The following is a 12,431-nucleotide window of genomic DNA, read 5'->3' on the forward strand; positions in this document are numbered from 1 at the left end:
AACAACCAATATCTGAACCACCCATAGTTTAAAATAACCAAACTATGTAAATGTGAGGAATCAGAAACAAGTGACACCTATTCTAATTATGTTGCTCTCAACTAAAAGACACAGCTAAGATTTGGAACCACAAGTACATGGCAGCTTATCAATGACCACCTTAGCAGGAGGTTGGAATTTTTAAGAATGCTGCTCATGTCAAAAGATCTGACAACATAAAATGAACGAGAAAATATACTAGAAGCGGTTCTTTTTTGCTCCATTTTGCAATATCTGGAAGACTGGAGTGTTTCCCTTTCTACTGGATACTTAAAATCATTTCAGTTGCCAAACACTAGGCCATAGTGTGTTTTTTATAGAAGCAAGTGGCTATCCATAAGTGCTTCATTATTCACATATCAAGATCAGGTGTACAATACAAGTACAGTAAGAAAAAGTGATTAAGTTAAAATAAAAATATGCAATTTGTTAAATCACTACTGAATTTCTAGGTGATCAAAATCTAACAATCGCCATAGAATCAGATCGGGACAAAAGGAACTGTTAAGTCTGACTACAGCTGCTTGTACCATTCCATTTAATAATTAGGGTTCCTTTCAGTTAATATGGTAACAATGGAAGTCATGATAAAGTCACAGAACCAAACCAAACACAAGTGACAGCAAGTATCAATGAAGGGGAAAATCACGAAAAACGAATCATTAATTGAAACCCAGGGAAAGATGTGATCCCAAGGTTTGAAGCACAACAAACAAAAGGAATAAAAAGCCAATAAAAATATAAATCACAAAGGACCAACAGCTTGGACAGACTGCTATTTGCAACTCTCAGGGATGGCAGCCATGTTAAACTCGTATTCGGAATTATTTTGAATAACGACTCAAACGATTGGGGATCGGGAAAAAAAACCATCGGGGGGGGGTTCTGTAGCCGACTATTCAACACATTTCCTGTAAAAAGCGAATCATAATTAGCAGCATAGTCGCTTTTCCACCACCCCCCACCCCCGCCAATCTCACGGACACACAGGGAGAAAGTGGCGATGGGCACCGATTAAATCACAAAGCCCGCGGCACTGTAAACAACTGAGACCGCCGCCTTCCACAGGCCACTCAGGCTAAACAGGACAGATACCGGTGTTTTTCCGCAAAAAGGTTTTACTCTCCACAGTCACCGTGAGTCTCACCTTACACGAAGACCCCACAATACTCCGGCCTGTGATGTTGTCACTAACATTAGCCATCAGTTACCTTGTGCATTGGAGGCCATCGTGAGGGGACCGTCGTTGTTCTTCTATTTACCCTCGGTGATGCATTAACCAGAATCCGTGCTTCACCAAGTCAGCAAGCGAGAGGAAAGCCAGGACTGATATGTTCGTTCTTTTTTTCAATATTTCCCCCCCCCCGCCGGTACGTCTCTCTCCAGAGAGAAAATCACAACATGGCGGATTTGCGCCGTCCCCCCATTGCATCACGGAATACTGGAAGACTGACTTCGTTGCCGCGCATGCGTACCGACAAATTCCGGCATTACGGAAGTCAACAAATTCTGTTCTGACTAAGTGTGGGAAAGAAAACAACAGGAATTCTGCAGATGCTGGAAATTCAAGCAACACACATCAAAGTTGCTGGTGAACGCAGCAGGCCAGGCAGCATCTCTAGGAAGAGGTACAGTCGACGTTTCAGGCCGAGACCCTTCGTCGACGAAGGGTCTCGGCCTGAAACGTCGACTGTACCTCTTCCCAGAAGTGTGGGAAAGTTTAGTTTTACTTGTACGGGGTTAGATGAAATGTTCTAGCCATTGGGATTCTTTTTTAAATATTGCCTATAATCGGTTATGTTTATTTTAAAGAAAAAGATACATTATCATCTCTGACTAATACATTATCGTCAAGAGGTATTCCAAAGCGTTTTTTACAATTATATTTTTTCTGTAATTGCTCGACAAATGGAATAACTTTGATCTGATATACTGCAGACTCGAATTAACATATTATTGATCTAACTATATGGAGCAATTCGTAATGTAATTGGAACGTATGAGCGCATGCTCTTCAGAGCAGTACACATCAAAGTTGCTGGTGAACACAGCAGGCTAGGCAGCATCTCTAGGAAGACGTACAGTCGACGTTCCAGGCCGAGACCCTTCGTCAGGACTAACTGAAGGAAGAGTTAGTAAGAGATTTGAAAGTGGGAGGGGGAGGGGGAGATCCAAAATGATAGGAAAAGACGGGAGGGGGAGGGATGGAGCCAAGAGCTGGACAGGTGATTGGCAAAAGGGATATGAGAGGATCATGGGACAGGAGGTCCAGGGAGAAGGAAAGGAGGGGAGGGGAACCCAGAGGATGGGCAAGGGGTATAGTCAGAGAGACAAAGGGAGAAAAAGGAGAGAGAGAGAAAGAATACGTGTATATAAATAAATAACGGATGGGATACGAGGGGGAGGTGGGGCATTAGCGGAAGTTAGATAAGTCAATGTTCATGCCATCGGGTTGGAGGCTACCCAGATGGAATATAAGGTGTTGTTCCTCCAACCTGAGTGTGGCTTCATCTTTACAGTAGAGGAGGCCATGGATAGACATATCAGAATGGGAATGGGATGTGGAATTAAAAAGTGTGGCCACTGGGAGATCCTGCTTTCTCTGGCGGACAGAGCGTAGGTGTTCAGCAAAACGATCTCCCAGACTGCGTCAGGTCTCGCCAATATGTAGAAGGCTACATCAGGAGCAGCTGACTCACAGGTGAAGTGTTGCCTTACCTGGAAGGACTGTCTGGGGCCCTGAATGGTGGTAAGGGAGGAAGTGTAAGGGCATGTGTAGGGAGTCGCGTAGGGAGCGATGCCTGCGGAAAGCAGAGAGGGGGGAGGGAAAGATGTGCTTAGTGGTGGGATCCCATTGGAGGTGGCGGAAGTTACGGAGAGTAATATGTTGGACCCGGAGGCTGGTGGGCTGGTAGGTGAGGACCAGTGGAACCCTATTCCTAGTGGGAAGACGGGAGGATGGAGTGAGAGCAGATGTGCGTGAAATGGGGGAGATGCGTTTGAGAGCTGAGTTGATGGTGGAGGAAGGGAAGCCCCTTTCTTTAAAAAAGGAGGCCATCTCCCTCGTGATGGTGGAGGAAGGGAAGCCCCTTTCAGGGATCGCTCCCTACGCAACTCCCTTGACCATTCGTCCCCCCCATCCCTCCCCACTGATCTCCCTCCTGGCACTTATCCTTGTAAGCAGAACAAGTGCTACACATGCCCTTGGAGTTTAATGTTACAGGAGTATAATATTTTGATCACTCATATTAAAGATAAAGATAATGTGATCACTGACTGTCTAGATGTTAAATGTACAATGTAAATTTTTTTATGCGGTGGTATTTTAACATTTGTAACACTCCTACTGTATATTAGTTTGTAAGGTGCTGTATGATGATACTGTGTATATTGTGTATGTTGTAAATTTTATATATTTATGTTTGTTTTTTTTTTGTAAATGGTTAATTGTTAAAATTTTGTTCCTAAAAAGACCAAAAAAAATTTTTTTGGAGGGAGGTGTTACATACCTCATGGATATCTTGTGACTGTCTTATGACCATGATGTAATTGGGTAGCTGATGAGCATGATGTAATGGTCTTTTGGAGGTCACCTGATGTAATTTTCCCGCCGATGTGAGGTCACGTGATGACCTTTTCTCACCAGGTATATAAGTGTAGACCCCGGTGACGCAGTTAGTTTTCAGTTAGATCATCAGTCAGATACTCCGCTACACTGCTTATTAATCTCATGACGCAGTATCGTTTTAAAACGGAGTTTTACTTTCTATTATAAGGTACAGAAGTGTTGGGCCGGTAGTTTCACCAACAGCTGCCAGATTTGTTGATGTATCTTTTCAGTAATGTTGGAGAGTGAAGACAGGAACTTTTGAACGAGTCGTTTGGTGGTTTTGGAGAGAATCGGCCATTATTGAATTCGTTCAAGTAAGAGTGATCTGCATGATATAACCTCTGCTAAAAGCAGCAGAAAAGATTGTGCAGTATCTAGTCTAGTCTACAGAGGAAAAAGGTCAGTGCCTTTAAACAGTTTTATTTCTGTCGTGAATCCTGCAGACAAGGCAGGTTCCTGCTGGGATCGGCAGTGACGTCGTGTCTTTGAGGAATTCTTTACTTCAGGAAAGTCTCTCCTAATTGACTGTATAAATCTCTTGGACTTTCGAATTTACCATTCTAAGAACTGTGTTTGAATTTACCACTTTAAGAACACTTTTCACATTTATCGCTTTAAGAACTAGTACTGGGTGACTGTTTGTTAAATGGCCGCATAGCAGTTTACTTCTGGTTAAGATTTTAGTTTGTTTATTTATTTTAAATATTGAGCAGAGTTTAATAAATGTTTGATTGTTTTTATAAAACCTGATTCGATTGATATACTCATTGTTGCCGATCATGTGACATATCACACAAAAATATGGTGCACACGCTTTCATTTGTGGCCGTGCTGAAAAATGTAGTCTATCTGCCTGTGAGAGACTGAATTTGGTGAAAAGACTCTTAGTCCTGGATAGTGACACAGAATCAGAATACAGTGACTTAATAAAACAGCAAGCGAGAACAGAATTTGATTCCAACGTGGCAAAAGTAAAAGAAGTCATAAAGAAAGATCCCAGACCCATCCCTTTGTTACCAGCATCTGACAAAGCTTGGCCCCAAAAACCAAACTTGCTGGTGCGGTACAATACTGATCTGAAGCCAAAGAGTGACAAGAATCAGGATCCAATTGAAGAAGTGAAAGAACAAGTGAAGGAATTGAGAAGTTTTATTGAAATGATGAAGTCTCAGCATAAAAAAGAGATTACACAGTTAATGAGTGAATTAGATGAAGAAAAGAAGATTCATATTTCATTACAAATGGAAGTCATTGTCGTCGTGGCTATCCCTCAAGGTCGAGGATGATGGTTTTCATTCTGAAGAAGTGGCCCACAGAGCGAAGGCGCCTGTGCATGTATTTGTTCAACATGTACTTGATGTTGCACTCCAAGAAGCACACAATACTTCACAAATCAACCAACTGATTCCAATAGCATGGAAACCACGATGATTGGAGCTGATGGATTTGTTGCAGCCTTCATCCACCTTCACAGCCGTTGAGTTCGAAGTAACTTCATCCGCCTGTTCCAAAGTTGAGTTCTTGTTTGGATTGTTCTTTGTCAGGGACCTCACCCTCGACCTTACTGCCATGGGTGACCCTACCAGGAGCACAGCTCCAGATGGCATTGCTCTCAGGATCACAGGACCACACAAGCTTCTCCACCACGACAAGGTGACAATCCACGGAGAAGAAATGGAAGTAGAAGGAATTAAGAAAGCTACAGTACTACAATAAATGGGGACCTCTTTGACTCTTTTATTTTAGAGAGATGAACTAGACAGGGATGCCCAATTTCTTCTCTCCTGTTTGCACTATACATTGAACCTCTTGCCCAACTAATAAGACAGAGCGAAATTGTAAAAGGTATCAAGGTGGCAGGGATTGAACAGAAAGTGGTGCTATTCGCAGATGACATTTTAGTCTATTTCAGTGAACCAGAAAAATCATTTATAGACACAAACACGAGGAAATCTGCAGATGCTGGAATTTCAAGCAACACACATAAAAGTTGCTGATGAACGCAGCAGGCCAGGCAGCATCTCTAGGAAGAGGTACAGTCGATGTTTCGAGCTGAGACCCTTCTTCGGGACTGTATAGGATTGTTTACACTGTTGGGTGAGTTTGGGAAAATATCAGCTTATAAAATTAATGTAAAGAAAACGCAGGTTTTGTCCTTACATTCTACAGCATCCAAAAAACTGCAGAGTACATATGATCTGAAGTGGGAAGCTAAATCATTAAAATATTTAGGAATAACCCTGCCAAAAGATCTTTCAACATTTTCACAGGTAAGTTATGGGCCATTAATTTCAGACATAAAAGCAGATATACATAGGTAGAATCTTACATCCCCTTTTAAAGTTTAAATTCAAGGATAAATACCATAAAATTGAATATTCTCCCTCAGTTACTTTACCTTTTCCAGATTTTACCTCAGGGAATGGGACAAATGGATTTCCCGCTTTATCTGGCAAGGAAAGAAACCTGGAATCCGATTTAACACCTTACAGTTAGGAAAGGAAGGAGGAGGTATGGCACTTCCTTGTTTGAGAAATTATTTTTATGCTTCACAGATAACCCCTCCGTTATATTTGTGCAATGGGGAATATAAGGCTAGATGGAAGGAAATAGAATTTGGATTGATTGACAGTTTTCCTCGACAGGCCTCAATAGCGGACAAAGGATTGATGGCCCAATTGGAAAAGATTAAAAACAGCTGGATAAATCTCACATTAAAAGTATGGCAGAAGGTGGCTAATTCATGTGGAATCAATAACATGTTAAAACTTTTCAGATGGTGTGCTTATGATGCCAAATTTCTTCCCAGAAGAGGAGATAAAAGATTTGAACTGTGGATAAAAAAAGGTCTTACAACCTATCTCTCATTCACACATAAAAGTATATTACAAAGTTTTCAATCCCTGCAGGACAAACATGGCCTAGAACACAATGACTTTTTTAGGTACCTTCAAGTACGACATTATGTTAACCAGAGTTGTAAATATACAGATTTATCAACAGCAGAATCAGAATTTTTCAAGATTCTGAATCCAGCTTACAGTTCAATACCAAGTAAATCAATTTCTCAATTATATAATGCCCTCTTTCATGCCAAAAATGAAAACACATTGTATATTAAAGAGAAGTGGGAGAAAGAAGCGGGGTTAGTACTTTCAGAGGAGGCTTGGGGGAAAATATACAGCTTCCAGTGGTCTTCAACTAACTCTTTGATTTGGAGAGAACATTGTTGAAAAAATATTATAAGATACTTCAAGACCCCATACCAGGAAAAATATAAAGACACAAACGTGGCATGTTAGAGAAGGTGTGGCTCCATGGAGGCAAATCATTTCCATATTTTTTGGGATTGCCCTAAATTAAGTTTATATTGGGAAGGTATTCACAGAACATTAGTTAAGGTATTTAAGACTCAGATACCTCTGAACTTTGAGACTCTCTACTTGGGGCATGTATTGTTTTTGAAACAGAAGAAAGATATAAAGCTGCTGCAGGCCCTTGTAGCAGCAAGTAAGAAATCAATCACCAGAAAGTGGTTAAATCCATCTTCACCTACATTAGACGATTGGCACGAAATCATTTTGTAAATATTTAAAATGGAAAAGATGACCTACTCTCTGAGAATTCAAAAGTAAAAATTTTATCAAATTTGGAATAAATGGATTGAATTTATAACCCCAGGGTGAGCAGACATGAGATGATTCTCCTAATGGTTTATACTGTTTGTCTCACCAACATAGTAATAGTGCTAACATAAGCACCCTTGGCTCGAACGTTGGAAAATGTGGAATTAACACAAGTAAGGAAAATATCTGGGGAAATTTTGGACCAGAAGAGATACATGGAAATTAGTATTCAACCACTATCATTAATATTTTTATAACAACTATTATCATTATTCAGTTTAATAGAGTGGAATTACAATTGCACATAAACATCTATTTGAGTGCTTAATTATTTTCTATATTATCTCAATGTGCACTTGTGAATGTACTCACATAAAAAATGGAAAAGTTATATATGTAAAAAAAGTTTGTGTATTACTTGTGAATAGCTTATCCAAATAAAAATAAAATTTAAAAAAAAGAAAGCTACAGTACTTGAAGAAGTACAACCCAGATCATACATGGTCCAAACAGAAGAAGGAGCAGTGTTAAGAAGAAATCGCAAAGACCTCAAGAAAGAGCCAACTTCAGAGTTTCAGTTACTGATGCAGACCAGATGAAACGTGAAAATAACAACAAAACATAAGAACTGTGTGAACCACATAGAAGGTCTACTCGTGTCGTAAACCCCCCAAAGAGACTGACAGAGACATGTTAACTTATGCATTTGTTTTGATTAATGTTGCTAATTGTTTCTCTTTTTAAGGAAAGGAAGATGTGGTGATATCACGCGTTACGTGTAAGAACATGATTGGACAGAGTTCAGAGCATGCGCAGAACTGAGAGAATGATCTAGAAACTTTTATGGAGAAAACATGGTTGCTGTTTGCTGTTGTAAATAAAAGTTCTAGTTTTAATTCTTCCAGTATATTGTTTGTTATTAGAAACCCACGGTACGTATAAAGAACACAACACTTGTAAATAAATAAAGAAGATGCTGTCAATGTCAATAAAAGATTACTTATGGGTCATCGAGTTATGCAGCATGGAAGCAGGACTTTCAACCGATCCAAGCTGACCAAGATTCTCATTTAACCAGATTCTGTGGCCCATGTCCATCTGAAAGCTGTGTAGTCTATCCATAATCAATTTCTCTTTTTCCAAATGCTTGTATCTCTCATCTCAGAAACTTCTCCAGTAACTTACCTTCCACAGTTGTTAGGTTTACTTGACCATCGTTCTCAGGTTTTCAGAATCAAAAATCAGAATAAAGTTTAATACATTGTGACATTTGTTGTCTTTACAGCAGCAGTACAATGCAATAGAGGGGAAGATGCTGTTCCTGAACCATTGAGTGCATGCCTTCAGGCTTCTGTACTCCTTTTTGATGGTAGCAATGAGAACATGGCATGACCTGGGTGATGGGGGTCCTTAACCTTTTTGAGGCATCACTCATTGAAGATGTCCTGGATACTAGGGAGGCTAGTACCCATGATGAAGCTGACTGAGTTTACAGTCTCTGCAGCTTATTTCAATCCTGTGCAGTTGCACCCCCCCCCCCATACCAGATGGTGATGCGGCCTGTTAAAATGCTCTCCGTGGGACATCTGTGGAAATTTGCAAGTGTCTTTTGTGAAATTCCTTTGGTTTCCTTTGCAGCACTTCTTAAATAGAGGCACAATATTAGCCAACTCCAGTCTTATAATCACTAACCATGACAAATGATGATGCATAAATCTCGGCCAGGGCTTCCACAATTTCTTCCCTGGCTTTCCAGTGTCATTCAGCATAACTGATCTGACTTCGGAGATTTATCCATCTTCATACATTTTATGACATTCCATGCCTCCTCTGTTATAATGCAGATTATGCTCAAGACCTCCCCATTAATTAACTTAAGATCTGAAGTCTTCATGTCTTTCACCACAGTTAAAAAACAGAAGAGAAAAAAAACCATTGAGGATTTCGCTCTTCCTTTGTGGCTCCACACAAAGAAGTCTACTTTGGTCTTTGAGGTGTTCCATTTCTCTGGTACTGAAAACCTCTGTTAACCAACTGGATGGAATGAGTGTTCAAGGACATCTTCTTGAACTGCTGCAGTCAGAGGTTCCCACCAGCTTCAAAAGGGTATTAATCATTCCATTGCCCAAAAGACCAGGGTGAGTGCAGTCACAACAACTATTGATTGCCCAGTAGCTTGAACATGTACTGTAATGAAATGCTTTGAGAGGTTCGCCATGGTTAGAATTCATTCTTATCTGAGCAAGGACCTGGACTCAGTGCATTTTGCCTATTGTCACAATAGGTCCATAGTGGACAGAATCAAACTGGCTCTCCTCTCAGCCTTGGACCACCTGGATAACAGCAATACCTATATCAGGCTGCTGTTTATAGATTACAGCTCAGCATTCAACATCTTCAGTAATCAATAAGCCTCAAAACCTGAGCCTCTGTACTGCCCTCTGCAAATGGATCCTTGACTTTCTCAAGGGAGACCATAATCAAGGCAGATTGGAGAATCAACATCGGCACACCTCGAGGATACGTGCTTAGCCCACTGCCCTACTCTCTCCACATTCAGGACTCTCTTGCTAGGCACTGCTCAAATGCCATCTATAAATTTGCCGATGACACTACTGTTGTAGGCAGAATCTCAGATAGTGAGAAGGAGGTGTACAGGAGTGAGATCAATTGACTTTTTTGGGTGGTGTCGCAACAACAACCTTGCACTCAATGTCAGCAAGACCAAGGAAATTTATTGTGGACTTCAGGAAGGGGAAGTCAGGAGCAGACACATCTGTCATTACTAAGGGGTCAGCAGTGGAAAGGGTAAGCAGCTTCAAGTTCCTGGGAATCAAATCTCAGAGGATCTATCTTGGGTCCACCATATTGATGTAATCACGAAGAAGGGAAGCCAGTGGCTATACTTTCTTATGTGATTGAGGAGATTTGCTATGTCACCAAATACTAACAAATTTCCATAGAGAGCATTTTGACTGATTGTATCATTGCGTGGTATGGAGGCTCCAATGCACAGGATCAAAAGAGGCTATACAGGGTTTTTGATTCAGCCAGCTCCATCATGGCCACAGGCCTATCCTCCATTGAGAACATCTTCAAAAGGTGGTGCCTGAAGAAGGCAGCATCCATCATTAAAAGCACTCTCCATCTGAGGCATACGCTTTTCTCATTACTACCATCAGGGATGAGGTGCAGAGTCTGAAGACGCACACTCAACATTTAAGGAATGGCTTCTTCCCCTCCAACTCTACTTCTGAATGATCCATAACCCATGAACACTATGTCACTATTCATTATTGCACTATTTAATTATTATATCTTTACTGTAACTTATCATAAATTTTTATGCCTTGCATTGTACTGCTGCCAAGAAACGTGAAATTTCACGAGATAGGTTAATGGTAATGATCCTGATTCTCATTCTCATTCTGTAGAAAGGTTCCCAAGGCAACAGCTGGTTAGGCCTCCACAAAGTATGATAGCTTGAAAAATAAGGAGGAAGATTTATTTATTTATCATAACATATAAAAGATTAATGAAGGGAACAGTTGCATTTGAATGTGTGAGGTTTATATCATATGCAATACTGGCAACTCAACAGAAGGCAAATTAGTCTTCAGATTCAGATTTGTTCATTTATCACATGTAGTTCAAAACACACAGTGAAAATGAGTCATTTATGTTAACACACAACACAACCTGAGAGTGTTACAGGGACAACCCCAAAGTATTGCCACACATTCGGTGCCAACATAGAATACCCACAATGCTCGGCAGAGCACGGAACACAACATGCAACAAAAAAAAAACAACAGAAAACAACCACCACACATATATTCAGGCCTCTGGGCCTCCAATCTCCAGTGGACTTATGGACTTGTAGGCCACGGGCCTCTGACTTCCCCAATGGACTTCAGATTCATAGCCCCAGGGCTTCAGCCATTAGTCTCTGGCTTTTGGACTTCTGACTTCTGATTGACCTTCAGCTACAGTTTGCACTATTGACCCCTGATCTAGCCTATGAAGGGATCCTAAACTTCAGGCCTCAAAATCCAGACACACGGACTCGCATACCTAGGAGGTCATTGGCCCTCGTGCCTCCTGCTCGCATGTACATCTGATCCTGGGATTCACTGACCTGGAAGGACTCAATAACTCAGTGGCCACCAGCCTGTATCCTTGCTGGTCCTTGTCCACAGCGCTCGCCAGACTAACATCTACTGATCTCCTTCATCACATATCAACATTGGCTGCATTCGAGCACACAGCAGAGGCCTAGACTCCAGATGTCCTTTGTCTGACAGCCACAAGCACAGAGCACAAAATGAATGCCTAGCTCTGGGTGTCCTTCATCATCTGACTATGTGGCTGGCCTTCATACGTGGAATGTGGAGTGCAGGCTTGACCTATAACTCCCCCACGTCTCTGATCCTAAACCCTAACCTGACCCCTAACCAACATTCCTTCTAGTTTTTTTTTCCAGCTTCATGGACTGAGCAGGAAATTTTTACATGGCCTGAAAACTGTGTGGCACTTTAAATTTTTTTTTGTAATACATACACGAAATAAACACATACAACTCACAACACAAGTAAATTACATCAGGCAGTGAAAATAGGCACAATGGCAAAAGTAAAATGCTTTGACTAGACAGCATCAGTGTTCAGTAAACTGGCAGTTTAATTAACAATGAGCTACCAACTTCCATTCTGCATTTATTGTCACAATTTGTAACATAATTGTAACTTGAAACACTGATAATATAAATCATTTAAGCTCTAAAATGTTTTGAAGTAAAGATTGTGCTACGTTCATTATTTAGAAAATTTATGGATGATGGCACCTAACAGCGACTCTGCTGATCTCCTGGGATTTTCATGCACAACAGTTTCTAGACTTTACAAAGAATGGTGTGTAAAACAAAAAAAAAGCATGCAGTGATTGGCAGTTCTGTGGGAATAAATATCTTGTTAATAAGAGAGGTCAGAGGAGAATGGCCAGATTGCTTCAAGCTGACAGGAAGGAAACAGCAACTCAAATAACCATGTGTTACAACAATGGTGTGCAGAAGAGCATCTCTGAATGCACAACACTTTGAACCTTGAAGTGGATGAGCTACAGCAGCAGAAGATGACAAACATGTACTCAGTGGCCAC

At 40.9% G+C, this 12,431-nt stretch overlaps 1 protein-coding gene across 5 annotated transcripts in view; it reads right to left on the minus strand.

Annotated features, from left to right (window-relative positions):
- Window positions 1-1,459, minus strand: part of rbm33a (RNA binding motif protein 33a) — a 186,934-nt gene extending 185,475 nt beyond the window's left edge. For all 5 annotated transcript variants that reach the window (XM_063044429.1, XM_063044427.1, XM_063044426.1 and 2 more), the window contains exon 1: window positions 1,251-1,459. In XM_063044429.1, coding sequence (XP_062900499.1) covers window positions 1,251-1,269 — 19 coding nt within the window. In that variant the 5' untranslated portion in view covers window positions 1,270-1,459. The remainder of the gene's footprint in view (window positions 1-1,250) is intronic.
- Between the last annotated feature and the right edge of the window lie 10,972 nt (window positions 1,460-12,431).

Source organism: Mobula hypostoma, chromosome 3, assembly GCF_963921235.1.
Source record: "Mobula hypostoma chromosome 3, sMobHyp1.1, whole genome shotgun sequence".
Taxonomy (NCBI): domain Eukaryota; kingdom Metazoa; phylum Chordata; class Chondrichthyes; order Myliobatiformes; family Myliobatidae; genus Mobula; species Mobula hypostoma.